Source organism: Anser brachyrhynchus (genome assembly GCF_964034855.1).
Source record: "Anser brachyrhynchus genome assembly, chromosome: Z".
Classification (NCBI taxonomy): Eukaryota; Metazoa; Chordata; class Aves; order Anseriformes; family Anatidae; genus Anser; species Anser brachyrhynchus.
In genome coordinates, this window is record NC_137697.1 from 52675918 (window position 1) to 52692848 (window position 16931).

Here is a 16931-nt window from a genome sequence, read left to right on the forward strand (position 1 = left end):
CACAGTGCAGTACATTTTGGTGTCTGAGTCTCTTGAAGACTGTGAAAGAGAGGAGGCACTCCCAGGATCTGATTCACCACTCCAGCATGGGAAAGGAGCTCTGGCAGAGACATAAACATCTCAGGGACAATCACAGGAAGTCAGGGAAAGAGCTCATGTACTTTGCACCTGAGATAACAGATTATTTTTTTGAAGGATGTAACCATTTCAGTCTGTCAGTGATACACCCATGGTGGAGGTCCAGAACATAAAGCAGAGAGGATTTAGTTGGGCACCTCTTGTGGGAACCCCATTACTCAGAAGGGACCTCTTCCTGAAGGCTGTACATGACAAATGTACAGATTTGTTATTGTATATAGGAATAGACATTCTGAACTTTCGCACAGTTTGACTACCCTCCTCACATTTTAATCAAAAAAGGACTGCACCTGAATATGAGCCCTCTCTGTCAATTCTTTCTCTGAAATAGCAATCCTATCCCTAAGTCCCCTGCTGGGCTGTGTATGTTCTGCCTCTCTTGTGTAACTGAGTATTCCCTCTTTCTTGATCCACATGTCAGACCATGCATGTATACCACCCTTAAAAATATCAAATATATTGCACGACCACGAGAAAAATCATGAAACTTGCTTTGTAATCAAGATTAGCTTGTGTTCCTGCACCCGACTTAGTAAATCATCATTAAAAAAAAAAGTATTTTATTCACTTCAGTAAAAGCTGATATGCAGTGAAAGACAGTATTCTGACACCTAGCATGAATAAGCTGCCACTCAGCTGGCAGCTCAGCAGTCCTGCTGTCTTTGCAAGTGCTTTCTTGACAGGGAACACAAGGTAATTTGATGTGCAGTACCCAAAAAGTGGATCAGATTTTCATTCCTGAAAAGCAAGAGAAATGTTTATCTTGATTTTGAGCAAATAGGGTGTTTTATCTTGCAATTCTCCTGCTATGCTTTTTTTTTTTTTTTTTTTTTCCTCCTTGGAACTTTTTAGGATAAATTGTTTAAATCAGAGCAAGGAAATACTTGAAACGTGAAAGAACAGTGTTGCTCTGACCAGGAAGGTTTTTTTTTTTTTAAAAAAAAAAAAGTATTTAAAAAAAAAAGTATTGCTCTCATGTTGATGTTGAGAGTCAAGATTAGATGCTATAAGATATCTGATAAAATTTGGGGTGGTTTGGAGGGGAAGAGAAAGGTGTACTTCTGGGTACATAAGGTCTGCTGCAGTTCTAGTGCATGTGTTGCTCTCTGAACTGTCTGAATGTTCTTGAGCCAGTATCTTTTGGACACTGTCTTTTAATCTTTCCTTCCTTCAGGGTAACATTTTTCTGCATTAATATTGGTAAACTTTTCCCATTAATATCACAGAGAAACGTGTCTTTCTTGAGAAGCTGAGAGCATCATGACACTAAAGAATGGTCCAAAGGTTTTGATGAGAGTGCCATTTTTTAGGACCAAGCCCAGTGGTATGGTAATAGAGTCCTAGTTTCTAGGACCAAGGCCCTGACAGCTGGTTTGTCTGCTCCAAAATCTTGATCAGTGGCAATCAGGGATTTAAAAGTTTCAGGTAGTATTTGCTGATCACTTCTCAGTACTGAGAGGAACTTGCCTGCAGGAAGGTGCATCCCCATTTTCTTCTTGAAGCTCAGCTCTCAGTCTTACCTGTCTACTTTTGTATTAGCCTGTTCCACCAGTCTTTTTCAGTAGTAAATAATCAGAGCCATAAATGTCACCTTACCATTTGAAGCTCCGCAGTCAGAGGTAACTGCTGAAGTAACTGCTATACTTATTTTTTCCTCACGTGGTGCATCATCTTTGTAGCTGTGCCTGGGGTCATCTCAAAGCTGTGCCGATACACACACCTGCCACTCTGTGCACTTCAGCCTTTCAGTATCTATAAAGATCTGCAAGAAACTCAGTGTTAGTGGTGTTTCATCCAGACCACCAAACACTAAGAAAATGATTGAGCTTTTTAGAAGCTATTTTTTAGAAACATTTCACTGTGGCACATACACAGAGAATACTGAGAGATAAAATAATTTTTAAAAATACAGTACAATGATTTAAAAGGAAAGGAGCACTCACCTGTCACTGCATTCTGGGTGCACTACCTTTGAAGCAGTTATTTCTGATCAATTAATAAGAAAAAGATACTATGACTCTCAGGTGTAGACAAGCCCTGTAGACTCCTGTAATTCTTATTTTCCTAATAATCTTTTCAGTGTTGTCCATTCCTTGTTGAGAATGTTGGTGCTTCTGACATGTCAGTGGATAAATTGATCTTTAAATCTTGCTTTTCTCCTCTCCAGATCGCGATCTCGTTGTAACACCAGTAGTGGCAGTGAATCAGAAAATTCCAACAGAGAACATCGGAAGAAGAGAAACAGGTGACCATTGCATAATTTAGAGAGAGAAACATTAAACACAAACAAATGGAAAATGGACTTTCCTGAGATAACCCTAATAAAAAAATAATGCTTTACAAGTATACTGTTCTCCTTAGGCAACTTAAGGTTCTTGCTCGAATAAAAAGAAAGAGAATTGCCAAATCACATATACACTATAGGTATACGTCACAAATCCACACTTTCCTGATGCTTGGCAAGATCTCATTGATGAACTGCAAAATCAAATACTGGACGTATTTATAAAAGGCTTGCAATATTTATGCACATAAAGTGGATAATGGCAATGATATGATATTCACAGCATATACTTTAACACCTGAAAAATATCAAATACAGGTTTTTAGCAGAAAATATGCTTTTGAGGCAAATTGACAAAATATTTTTTAGTGGATCAGAAACTTTGTGTTGTTTTTAAATGCATGCATTTAATTGTGTAAATATTTTTATTTTCTAAAATGTAAAGTGTGTTCCTAAACCCAAAATGTGTACAGTGCCATTAACAGCAGTTAATATTAAGTGATGCTAGCAAGTTTTCTTTTTTTTATGTTCTATTTTTCTTGTTGCTGGTAAGAAGTTGCAATAACAAGTGATTTACTTTAGGAAAAAAAGTCTTTTTTTTTTTAGAGCCACTTTTATGTTGCACTTGTGATAACAGCATCTGAGTGTTACTCAGATAAGTGAAAACTTATTTTAAAAATACACATATAACTTCTTCATAATGCATAAGAGGACTCTAACTGCACAAAAGAGGAATCATTTAATAGGCAAGTTTTCTAAATAGCTGTCTGCATGGGCTGCCATAGTTCCCCACTGTTTCACCTGCAATACTGTGAGTGATAAATTATTTTCAGATGTTTCAGATATTTCAGATGTTCAGAAGCTCTTAGAAATAATTATGTGCTAGATATGTTAAAACAGTCCTACAGAAATATGTATTTTAAGCATAACTTCCAATAGTTACAGGGGTTCTGTAAAATCAGTGACACTGGAATGGACTAGTAGAAAGAATAGCTGAGCCGTGAGATTTCTTTGGCTTAAATCAGACTGGAGACACTCAGCTAAACTGGTAAACTAGTGTGTATGGAAGTTTTGTTTTCCAGCTGAACTCTGAGGTTTGAATGAAATGCTGAGCATATTTTAAGTGATCAGTCGGTAAATAGTATTTTGTATTAATTTCTCATAGAACACACTTGTCAGCTTTTTTCTCCTGTGAAACTTCTTGTTCTCGGAGTTTCACAAGCAAGTAAAGGAAATTAGAGGCTGACCACAAAAATGTTTTTAAGAGCTTTCTGCATTATAAAAATTAAATTATTGGAAGGATTAAGTAGTGCTTATTGTTTTCTGAAGAATAAATGGGCCTTTACCAACCTCTCTTCTGTTTGTGAAAAAAATCTTACAATTAAAGAGAGTAATCATTTGTGTAGATGGATGTGTATTTTTTTTTTTTTTTTTTACAATCTCAGAAATGTAAGATACATTTAAAATATTAACGTTGAATCACATCTTGCTCTTTGGTGGTCACTTGAAATCCAATCAGATCAAAAGTCATCAGTGCTAAAGTAAACAAGCACTTAAATAAGCGGAAGTTCTGATACTTGTTCCCTGTCAGCAGGTACAGAAAAACCACCAGTTATAATGAATTCCTGCATTTTGTTAGCAGCCAAAGCAGGAATACAATAAGCTGGAAGGGCACAGGGGCACTGAATGACTTTCCGGTCAGCAGTGGTGAGCCAGCCCTAACAAGATTAGATGGGACAATACAGTGAGGCTCCCAAGTACTGTTACTCAATTTTATCTCTTGCATGGATTAATACTAATTTATTTCCCATTATGATAACTGGCTTCCTGGCAAAAGCTAACACAAAATTTTACAGTTGTATTGGAATAAAATGACTGAATACTCATGTTATCCAAAAGAATCTGATTCTGATCATAGAAGAGTAGAATATATTGTTCACATGGGAAGAGATCACTGAACTTTTTATCAGATGAAAACAAATTATCACAGAAAAACAGAGCTGCAGGTGAGACCTATTAAAGGTAAAACAGTAGAAAAAGATTAGGGGTAAATTCTTTACTCGATCTCAATCTTTGAGGTTTCACTGCAGCATATGAATGTTTTATCCTAAGGAAATATTTACATTATGATGAAGAACCTACGGTGAGCGTATTTACAACACAGAAGAAATATGTCTTTTTTAAATGCTATGGTCAAAATTTGTTTTGTGGATATAAATATGTTATACTGGTAAACAAGATGTACTGAAGCGTAGTCTTCTACTTGACTAAACTTAGAAAATCTGTTACATGAAGATCACGGAATCACAGAATGGCTGGGGCTAGCAGGGACCTCTGGAGGTTATCTGGTCCAACCCCCTTGCTCAAGCAGACACCTAGAGCAGGTTGAAATGACTGAAGCACCTCTCCTATGAATATAGGCTGACACAGTTGTGGCTGTTCAGCCTGGAGAAGAGAAGGCTCTAGGGAGACTTTAAAATGGCCTTCCAATACTTAAAGGGGGCCTACAGGAAAGATGGGAATGGATTATCAGATCAGACAGTGTCTCTGCATTCCTCCCAGGTTACCTGTCCTTGCTTCCAATCTCTCTATGCTTCCTTTTTGTATGTGAGTTTTTGGCAGGAGCTCCTTGTTCATTCACACAGACCTGGCATTTTTTCCGGACTTCCTATTCACTGGAATGGGCTTCTCTTGAACTTGGATGAGGTGATTCTTGAATACAAACCAGCTTCCTTGGGCCCTTCTTCCTTCCAGGGCCTTATCCAACAGTACTCTTCCAAGAAGATCTTTGAAGAGGCCAGAGTCTGCTCTCTTGAAGTACACTATTGTGATCTTGCTTTTTGCCCTTCTCCCAACATCAAGATCCTGAATTCCACCATCTCATGGTCACTGCAGCTAAGACTGCCTTTCACCTTCATATTGCCAACAAGCCACTCATTATTGTACACTGACCATAGATGATAATTATATTCTGAAATAATTTGAATGTAATTTCAGGAGTCAAGTTGCTTGGCTTAAGAACGAAGGGAATTTATCATTGGGTAAACGTAGCTTGCTTTCATATCACCTTGAAAAGGGGAATAAACATCTCCACATCAATAGATGAGTGATAATAGTCTTCTAGCTTTCCATTTTACCATCACATACAGTCTTTCTGCTGACAGTGCCCAGTTTGTCCCTGTGATAGCCATTGATCTTAAGTCAATTTATTTCACATGCCAGTGAGAACAATTTTCTTTCTATAAGACATTGATCAATTTGTTACTATGTGGGAGAAAAATGTGAAAAAAATGAATGGGAATTTGTAATGGAGTACAAGGGCAATGTTTTTCTATCAAAACTACTTCGAAATAGAAAATTAGATTTTGAGTTAAACTTCTTCACAGTTTTATATGGGTTGTCAATTCTGTTGTCAGAGTGCTAAATATTCTACCCCTCAATAATTATGATTTGATCATTTAATCTAAGTCATGTATTTTATGTAGAGGCTGTGTTACCTTGGTCATCCTTTGTATAGTTAAATGTGAGCATAGTACCTTTTTGCAGCTGCAAAATTAAGCCTTATTGCCTCATATCTTCATCTAACAGAGGTCTGCTGTGATACGGTGGTACTTTTTAAGCAACAGCCGTATGTGTGAGGCATTTGATACTGTTTATACCATGTGGGATGATTGCTGTCCCCACAAATTGGATTATTCAGGATGAAAATCACAATTCATTGCTTGTCGCCGTGTGAGTTCTTCTACTAAAACCTTAGTTAGATGCTTATGTTAATCCATGCAACCAGATTACAGGTTTAAAAAGACCTGCTTAGAAATCAAAACCTGATGTTGTTGTCTACCCCAGATGGTTGGTGCCATTTAGTAGAGTTGTGGTGCTACAGTAGTTGTGAATCTAGCTCAAAACTCATTATGCATGTGAGAGAAGATCAGATTAAAGGAAAAGCAGCAGCCTGCTTAGCCAGTTCAGCCTGATACTATTCAAAATTCAACTAGAAAGGTACCTATGTACTGAAGAGCAACAACAACAGCATACTTTGCATTGTCTCCACCAGGTAATTCACTCATATCTGATGGTTTGTTTGTTCTACCTACAGTCTTCCTGTTATTGTTAAACTTCTCTGGTTTCTTCAGTATGCCAGTCATACTGTCTTATCAGGCAACCTACTCTTGCAGTAATATTTTTCAGGAATGTTTTTAAATCCTTGTTGAATTTTGAATTCAAATAGAATTTAAATTTTAAATGAACTTAAATTTTAAATGAACTTAAGTTTCATTTGTCCCAACGTATCATTTTGTCACAGCAGAAGCAGATGTATCTGCAACCCTAAAACCTTGAAGATTCTGTAGAACTTTGAATGACCAGCCACTGTCACACTGATTGTCCTGACTAGTCATGTCATTGTAGAATTAATTCAGCCTGCTGTTGAACTTGATGACTTTACAGGATTTTTACATTCGTTTTAATCTTTACTACATTCCAGTAATGGATTCATGGCTTTAGAAGAAATAAAAAATCACATCTGAAAATGCCTAGCACTGGAACATCATAGTTCTAAAGAATTTGGATATTTTAATGTTACGATGTGATTCACAGAATTTAGATTTTCATGCCCTGTTAGTTCAGCTACTGCTTGAGGAATGGGCTTGTCTGCACCTCTGAATGGGATGCTGTCCTGTCCTGCTTCCACCCATCCACCCTGGGGAGGCAGGGCTGGAGTTTAACACCTTCTCCCCTCCCCATTTTTACTTTTGCCTCCCTCTGTCACCTCAATAAAACAAGGAGATTAACTGTGTGTCCTTTGTGGTGGGATTATCCTTCTTTTTAGGGCAGTGTGCATGTTCCCTTGACCAGAAGCACCTGATGGGAAGGGTTACCAGGCAAAGTGGTAAAAAGGTGGCAAAGGAGGTGAATGAGTCGTAGTTGTATGACAGCTTTGTGTCAGCATATCAGGCTTACATTTGCTGTAGATGAGGTGTACATTAACACCTAAGTGAGAAAGGAAAAACATCCAGATGTTTGGTTTGGGCTGGGAAGACAGGTTGAATTTGAGCTGTAGGCTTGTTTTTAATGGCTTAGATTGATTAATTTTTTTCACTTAAGCTGTTTCTAGGTAGCAAATTAGTGAGTTTCCATTTATGTGGGTTCTTGCATTTTACGTACTTTGGGAAGATTAATTAAAATTAAGCAAGGTAAAAATTAAAAATATTTGATTGCAGGAGCTGGATTTCAGTGGAGATTAAAAAAAACAAAAACAACAACAAAAAAAAACAACTCATCTCTTCCTCTGAGCATCCTGTCTTGGAGACCTCAGACTAAACTCCTTGTACTTCTTTTGCAGATTACGGCAAGAGAATGACATGGTTGACTCAGGTCCTCAGTGGGAAGCTGTGCTTCGTCGACAAAAGGAGAAAAACCAGGCAGATCCGAACTACCGGCGATCCAGGCACAGATCTCGATCGTATGTACCCACTTTGACATGAAAATTAAGGCTGCTGTGGCACGTTAAAATGTAGGAGGAATATCTCCAGCATGGTTATTGCTCTCAGCTGCTGAGGAGCAGCAACCTTCATGTGGCACATCCTTAAATTAGCAGATTAGTCTTTGAGGTCTAACTCCCTTACCATAGTGATTTGAATTGCAAGGTATGAGTAATAGAGAAGGGGCTTTGTAACACACCTGAACTGTAACTCACTCCATTACCTTGGATGAAGTCCTGGATGCTTAGCTCCGTAATGAGCGCAGTGATTCCTGGTTCTGGGAAAACATTCAGATTTTGTGTGATAGGTGCAGGAATTTTTGTGAAGTGTGTGTATGCGTCTTAAATCAATAGAGTCTGCAGGATTGTTCCAGGTGAGACCAACTACTGATGCCTCCTTGTCAAATTATCATTAGTACCTATCAGCCACTGATTTTATTGCATCCCGATATCAGGACTTCCATGATGGAGCGATGCTGCTAGGCTGTCCTACTGAAAGCTGGTTTTGACATGGCAAAGTTGTTAGCTTGTAAAATAATTTCTATCAAACTGATGAAAATATTGGCTTATTTTAATGTGTTTTAATGGCATGTTTTGGGGTATAGACAAACAGTTTTGTACTGTGTTTGTGTCCAGCCTAATCTGCCATCCAAAGCAGAGGGTATGGCAGGGCAGGGCAAGAAGAGCAGCTGGGAGGGAGGCATTGGGAGAGAAGGCAAGAGGGAGCGATCTTTGAAACTCTGTCCCCATCCTCACTGCCTGGCTAAAATACATGAACTGCCGAGCTCTGATGCTGATGGCATAACATGTGACCTCTATAGCACGCTTAGGTAGACACTTCCCTTTAATGTCTTAACTTTTTCTTTCATGTGAAGACTGGACCAACAGAACCTGTATAATGCCTTAATAAACTATTTCATTCTTACCTACTGAAGCTGTAATCTGCACTGAAGTTTCTGGTATTAAAATCCCCTTGAGTTCTGTTCTCAGTTACCCATGGTGCTGAAACTCACTTCTATCTCATTTCATAGCTTAAAATTTTCATCTTTTTATGAGAAAGATTATTTGTCATTAAAATTCCAAATGTTGGAATTTCTGCTTTAACTGGTTTTGTACAGACTTGTTCACTTTCACATGCACAAAAGTAAAATGTTATTAGGTGCAATTATACAATCATATACAATCATGTATTACTAAAAATCAGAAATATTAAAACTCACTTGTATGGACACCACAAAATAAATACAGGTGATCAATTTTGATTTTATTTTTTTTTACTATATGCGTAAAGTGCTGTAAACTGGGAAATACACTCAGTTATAATGCCTAGATTAAATTTATAGGCAACTTTTTTCTCTTTTACCATGTGCCAAGTAAATGTCATTTGTTGGACAGCACAGGCTCCCTCTTGTGGCTAAATACGGTTATGAAATGGGTTTTATTTTCGAGCACAGTGACATTCTGGGTTATATTTCATTTAAATTACTGTTAGCAAAAACTGTAAACATATACTGTTTTATAAAGAAAGGGAAGATCCTAGAGAATACAAAGAAAGGGGAAAGTCCTGAAGATTTTGTATGATTCCTCATTTCTTTCCCTTGTGTTAATAATGATTATATTCCTCCCTTTTATCTCATTCTTCAGTTAAAAAAAGCAAAAAACGAAAACCCAAACAAGCCCAAGCCCCCAAGCATGGCATAGATAATTAATAGATATTTAATCTATGAAAATATGAGCTGAAAAAGTAAAAAGAGAATTCCTTTAAAAAGGGCTTTTATAAAAGTTCAGTAAAAGGCCTTTAACTATTTGAATGGCCAAATCAAATAAGATGGATAAGCCTTAGCTGCATTAGGTTATAAGAGCAGTTATTTAATTTAATTTGGCTTAGCTGCTTGCTTACATGACTGGATGCAGGTCAGAGGCAGGGGAAACAACTGATTTCTTAGAGTGTAGGGTATGGGTATTTTTATTTTTAAATCTCGTCATATGGTCACTTCAATCTGCACATTTAACAACTGCTACAAAACCTTCATTTTAATAATACAAATAAGTCTTTCACATCAAGTTCCTTATTACAGTCAGGTTAACTAGAGGTTCATTTTGGAAGTGTGAAGTAATGGCTGAAATGTTTTTATTGTTTTTGGTGCATCGCATTTCATTTGTTTGATTATGAGCAATATTAATCATTAGTGATGGTGGGGGTTGGTGTCTCCTTGGTCTCAGGAATAAAAATAGTTGACAAGAAAATTGACCTTTCTTTCTTGTAAAAGAATCAGCAGATAGAGAGAGCTCCCAATTCTAGTTCTACAGGGTTTATTTTCAAGAGTTCACGTAAAACATCTGTGTAGCCAAAGGGCTTTTTTAATTAAGAATGGCCATTAAAATTCCACGGCTATTTAAATTTACCATTTGTGAATCAAACTGAAATATTAATGAGGGTGCAGATGCAGATACAGAAAATAATGTAGACCTTATTAACATGCAGGGTTGTTTGAGCTTGTAAAAACAGAATAAGAACAAACAAAAAACCCCAGAGACTCACCACTTACTGGGAATTCCCACTAGGTTTCTTGCACATTAGAGAATTCGATTAGTGAACTAATTGTCCAGAAGCCATTGTGTGTTTGAAACTTGATTCGGATACTGCAATAGGACAATCTGTGTATATGTTATGTTTCCAAGCCGTGAGTTCTCAAACAATTCACAATAGAAAAGGTGAAAACAACATGAAAGAGGGATTGTGGTCTGGCTTGAATGTCACGGGCTTACTAAGTGCTATACAAACATGAATTTCCAATGCAGTTATCACAATACCTACATTACACCCTAACAAGACCACTCTTTTTATAGGCTTTTCTTCATTTTGGAGTGATAATGATCCTGCAACCTTCAAAGGAAGCAGGAACAAACCTTTCATAGAAAAATGCTTCTATTCAGATACTTGACCTGTATCATACTTCTGAATATTCTTTTGCTGGGAGTTAACTCAGATAAATGCTGTGAGGTTATCCCAGTATTGTAACACTTCTTAAGCATGTGGAAAATAAATAATGTTATGATGAGAATACCTAAAAACATTTGCTTGAGGAATGATTGTGTTTAGTTGTTCTCCTTTGTACTTTTTTCTTTTTCTTTGTGGGATGCCATATTTGAAGCTACAGGTATTTTACAGCAGTGGCTTCCTCATCAGTGTTGTTGTGGGGTAGAAGGAAAAGGAGGAGAGAGAGATGGTGGAGATCACAGAGTTAAGCACCCAGAGCTGGCCGCAGGAGGCACAGTTCCTAGAGAATGGAGAAATGAAGGTGGCTTCTTATTTAATCATTCACTTCCCACACAGGTCCACAGATTATTATTTCTTAGTGCTGGTGAGGTTTTATATGATATTTGGTGATACTGTGAGACCTACGGCCACATCCTGAACAGTTGTATTTCCATGATCAGATGGGTTGGTGGTGTGCACAATGCCCTGCTGTGTGGGAGTCCTGGGTTTGGGAGTGACCTTGAGGCTTTGCTTCCTCAGGCAAACTGAAGCTTTGTAAGCATGACAAAGCCTCCCTGGAGAAGCTGGCATTTTTCAGGGAGCTTTCACATTCCCCACTGCCTGATTATTCAGTCACAGAAGAGGATGCCTATCTTCCCAGCCCCAGGGTGAATACAGAGTTTGCAGCTGCTAATTTGTGAGCAGGGGGTTGTAGAGAAGGAGGAATCAATTAAAAACTGAGGGGTGAAAATGGCTATTAAAAGCCACTGCATACCAAGCTGCTGCATTAGGGAGTTAAAAACAATATGGACTAGTGTGAGAAGGAGAAGGAAACACAAACAGGAAAAACAGGAAGGGAGAAGGAGACATGGGAGACGTGAGAGCCTGAGAAAATGAAATAATACATTATAATAAATATGAGCACATGATGCTACAAACACCTCTGAGTGCTAATAAAAATCAGACTGCAAGCTACTTCTGGCTGTCGCTGTTGCCATCATGAGGACCTGAGTAGTCCGGGCGGTGGGTTGGTCCAGCAAGGATGGGAATTTTCTGGGTTTGGCTGCAAAGTGCTGCCTGGGCATCCGTCCCTCCTCGAAGCCCAGGAGGGTTATGGATTAGTTTGTATTAGTCCCATTAGGGAATCATAAGTGTAAAGTTGTTTCTCACCATTTTGTCTCTCTCTGGTATTTATAAAGCATTAAACTAATTTCTTCCAGTACATCTACACCTGTACAATCTGAATGATAATAATAATAAAAATAACCATCTCTAAGTAATCTGCCTTTACACCAACTGTGAAACGTTTACTGAAATACAGATGTCTCTGAACATTATTCTCAAAGTGAGGTTGGGAAATCAGCCAAACATAGTAATGGTGAAATAAATTAAAAAAAAAAAAAAATGAAACTGTTAGCTACAGTGTACAGTTTGGAATTTCTGCTAATATGGCTCTGTCACTGGGCAGTGGGTAGCCAATTTAGCAGGTGCTAAAAGGCAGAACTCTACTCTCCTTCTTGATCTTCATTGAAATCTGGAGTATTTCACTCCAAAGGCATTTTTGACTATGACAGGCTTTTTTGTATAAAGAAAAAAAAAAAACAAAAAACAAAAAACTTTATAATCTGATGATGTAAGACTTAATCAATGAGAAACTGTGACTTCAGTGGGAGCATTTGTGCATGTTGAATTCATTTAGATGTTGAATCTCTCACATCTCAGATGGTGTAGGACAGTCTAGCTGTCTGCACTGCATTTATATAATCCCAGTGAAAGCGTTATCTGACTGCTCCATGCAAATCCAGGCCCTGCCAATGTGTAAGAGTGCTTATTTAACCTGTTAGCTGAGTGGTTTTGGTGAATTACAGGTTTAACTTCAGCAGCAGTGGGGGTTTCACACTAATCCCGTGATGAAATAGAATAAGGAAAATAAAAAGAACGGGTATCCCATTTGAAGGCAGTATTTTCTGTATTTCCATGGAAAAAATGAGGCATGCCATCCAGTCTTGCTTTGCTACATCTCCATGTCTGCAACACAGAAACTACAATTTCAGCTAAGTAATTTGTCCATGGATGAAATACTTGCTAAAATATATTTGGGGGGAGGAAGGTGGGAAAAGTTGCTGTTGTTGTTACTATTATTATTATTTATTTTTGGCCCAGACAACGCGAAGTTAAATAAACTGAGTAGAAACCTTACTTGAAAATGACCAGAAAGCAGGGACTGTACAGTGGCTGCAGCAGAGGAACAGGTCCTCTTTACTGGTACTCACTGGGGATGGCCAGGGATTGATCACTGCTGTGTCAGCCTGGCATGGTCTGTCCCTCCTCCTGCCCACAAAGGGCTCTGTGGGCCACAGGATATTTCTCAGGGCCTTTTACAAAGGTGTTATTCCAGGACAGGCTGTCTTCAGCTGGATAAGGGGATAGTGGTAGCTGGGCATTGCTTTGAGTTGCAAAGAGAAGCTCTTCTGTCATTTATATTTTATGCATATTCTTGCTGAAGGTTTGTGGAACAGGAGATTAGAAGAATTTACTTTTCAGTTAGAATGAAGCAATGAAATTTAATGCTTTTTCTGAGATAACCATCCTTAAAATAGAAGTCGCTGGTGGACTACACTTACCATGATTTTTGTGTAGGCTGTGCTTTTAAAATTGGTTATGGAACAGCGATATGTCAGTTGACAGTGATATGTCAGATGACAGTTTTCACAGTTCAACCTTTCTCTGTTGGTATTTGTAGGAGAAGCCCAGATGTACAAGCTAAAGAAGAACTCTGGAAACATATTCAGTAAGTATGGTCCTCATAGAGTCTTGAGTAGCTGCTGCAGTGCCTCTCATGTAGTTAATCACATCCCTCGCACTGTGCCTACAAGGCATTACATTCAGATTTGGTTGTGTGCCACAATACAGTATACAGGTGTAAATGTCTTGTAGAAGAGTATCTCGTAGAAGAGTATCTTCTACAAGTGCAGACCACTGAATACAGATGACCATTACATGTCGATGAATTATAAAGAAAAATGCAGTGTTTTAGAGCTGGGGCTTCCAAAATATACTTGTTTGTAATACACTTTTAGGACGAGGCATTCTATTCTATTACACCTAAAACTACCACTTGGGAAGATTAACTACTCCAAAGTATATATGACATTCAGAATACACAGTATTGGTATGTATTGTGAAGCTACAAGATCAGATTGCAGGGAGGTGAGAGGAAGGTGGAACAGGATGTGACATGCAGTCGAAGTGATGAAGGTGAAGTTAGACACATTTCTTACTAAGTTTCCTATTTTGATGTCAAGATAGCTTCAGGGCTGACAATAGCTTGTTTCAGTAAATCTTTCTAGCCTAATGTAATAATAATAAAAAGAATGATTTTGCAGTTGGAATTACTGTTACATTTTTTTTTACTTTGCCTAATGCTTTCTAGGAAAGAACTTGTGGATCCATCTGGCCTGTCTGAGGAGCAATTGAAAGAAATTCCATACACTAAAATAGAGTGAGTTTATGTCAGGATTTTTCTTTGTGAATATACTTCTTTTTACTGTGAACTCTGTTATTTTGAAATGGGAGTGGGCTTACACGTAATCCCTAGGCTCTTATCTGTCCCAAATGTCTTTCTAGGATGGGTTGGGTGAGAATACTTCTTATTTTTAAAACCTAGTATTTTCTCTTTCCCAATTATGAAAAAAAGTCCTCTTAATCTCTTTCCCTTTGTTACACACTCATGAACCTCCCATATGCCTGTGTGTTCAATATGTCCCCCTATGCTACCCATCAGTCTTTTCTACATGTTATGCACTACAGAATCAGGGAGAACTGAATGCAAATAGTCAAGTCCATTTTTTTTCTTAAACTTCTGCTTTCATTTAAAATTTTTGTTCTGGCCATCTAAAGCACTGTTTGACCTGTTCAACCCCTCTTCCCTTGCTTATCATGGGTAGCTGCCAGGGCATATCCATTTCCTTAAGAACAGACATCTATTTCACTGTGATAATTGCCCATTTGGGATGGTGTTGTGGTTTAACCCGGCTGGCAGCTAAACACCACACAGCAGTTCGCTCACCCTCCCCCCTCCCTCTCTGGGATGGGGGAGAGAAACGGGAAAGTGAAGCCGGTGAGTTGAGATAAAGACAGTTTATTAAGACAGGAATATAATAATAACAATAATAATAATAATAGTGATAATGATAATAGTATTAATAATAATAATGTGTAAGAAAACAAGTGATGCACAATGCAATTGCTCACCACCCGCTGACCGATGCCCAGCCTATCCCCGAGCAGCCGGCCCCCCACCCCGGCCAGCCACCCCTATATATTGTTTAGCATGACATCAGATGGTATGGAATACCCCTTTGGCCAGTTTGGGTCAGCTGTCCTGGGTCTGTCCCCTCCCAGCTCCTGCTGCACCCCTAGCCTGCTCGCTGGCAGGACAGAGCGAGAAGCCGAAAAGTCCTTGGCCTGGTGTAAACACTGCTCTGCAACAATTAAAACATCAGCATGTTATCAGCGCTCTTCTCACCCTAATCCAAAACATAGCACCCTACCAGCTACTATGAGGGAAAATTAACTCTGTCCTAACTGGAACCAGGACAGATGGCATGTCTTAATGCAAGCAGCTGCCTGTGACAGAAATGGGATTGCACTTTGCATTATAATGTGCTTCCACAACACCACTAAACAGAAAGGGCTGATGTTAAAGCTGCATATATTAATGCATTCTGTATTAAATGGTTTCATTCTTACATGTGGGCATGCCAGTTTGTGACCTTTGCACTTTTAAAGTGCAAAGCACAGACTCAAAAGAAAAGCATTAGCCATTTAAATTCAGCCAGTGCAAAAAGCTGCCTATTATACTGTATGAGCATCTCTCAGTCTGCAGTTGCATTTATGTTTTTATGCTGAAGGTCTGATTTATTAAGCTACTGTTCTGAATTTTGTGTCTCTCGTAGGACTCAAGGCGACCCAATACGCATTAGGCATTCACATTCCCCTCGAAGTTACCGTCAGTATCGGCGGTCCCAGTGCTCTGATGGTGAAAGATCTGTTCTGTCAGAAGTGAAGTATGTGAATGGGATTATTAGCAATGTACTGTTTTAAACTGGCCCAGAAGTTATTCAGAGCTCATGGTTAGATTAGAAGTGGTGTACATGTGATTGTTTGCTGCCATAGGATTCAGGCAACCCTGTAAATAGTAGGTCTTCAGAGCTAAGTGACTCAAAGAACTACAACAGCATTTCTGGTGTATTTGGCCACAGAGGCTTGCTTGCTTGACCCACATGGAAGGGGAAAAACAAACAAACAAACAAAACAAAACAAAAAAGCCTGTATCGCTCCTAGGTGGTAGGTCATAAAGTTTCTGAAGGGAGAAGAAATCATGAGTTGCTTTCCAAATCCTTAATACGTACATCATTAATAGAGTCAAGATGCCATCTGTAGTAGTATGTTTCACAGGAACTCCAGTATGGCCCTGTACTGCAATGGGTGGATCAGTCAACAAAGACTGATTTGTGAAGTAATACTTATACTCTGTATCAAGGGGCTTGAAAGACTAGTTTTAGCTAGGTGGCATCCTGAGATATGTGTAGCATGTACATGATTTGAGATAGGACTCACCTCCCATGAAGTTGGACTGTCTTTGTAGACCAGGAGAAGAGAGGCCCTGGAATAGGGATGGGATAAAAGGTGCCCTGAAGAAGCTTCTGCTCACTGACTACGGATAATCAGATGATAGCTTTTGGATGGCTGAAGTCAGGTGATAGGCCTTCCAGATTTTGCCTATATAACTCTCTGTGTCAGTTTAATTATTCTTGTACACGCTTACAGTTTATTTCATTATAGCAATACTCACTTTGCAACATCATAATTCCAGTGCCAAAAATGATATGGTGCCTCCGCTTCCTGTTACACGATCCTCAGATGCTAAAGGCCCCAGCATCCAGTTGACTCAACAGGTTAGTATTTGTGCATCCTCTACAATTTTCCTGTTTTGGAGACAGAAGGGTGTCTAGTACTTTATTTAAATTAGGTCTTTGTTTTTAAGT

The 16931-nt window shown here is 38.6% G+C and overlaps 1 protein-coding gene across 4 annotated transcripts in view; it reads left to right on the forward strand.

Moving 5' to 3' along the window:
• The window catches only part of EPB41L4A (erythrocyte membrane protein band 4.1 like 4A), a 135613-nt gene that overhangs the window by 114112 nt on the left and 4570 nt on the right, over positions 1 to 16931 (forward strand). For all 4 annotated transcript variants that reach the window (XM_080573213.1, XM_080573215.1, XM_080573212.1 and 1 more), the window contains 6 exons: positions 2306 to 2383; positions 7764 to 7883; positions 13625 to 13672; positions 14315 to 14383; positions 15840 to 15950; positions 16760 to 16841. In XM_080573213.1, the coding sequence (XP_080429339.1) occupies positions 2306 to 2383; positions 7764 to 7883; positions 13625 to 13672; positions 14315 to 14383; positions 15840 to 15950; positions 16760 to 16841 (508 nt within the window). The remainder of the gene's footprint in view (positions 1 to 2305; positions 2384 to 7763; positions 7884 to 13624; positions 13673 to 14314; positions 14384 to 15839; positions 15951 to 16759; positions 16842 to 16931) is intronic.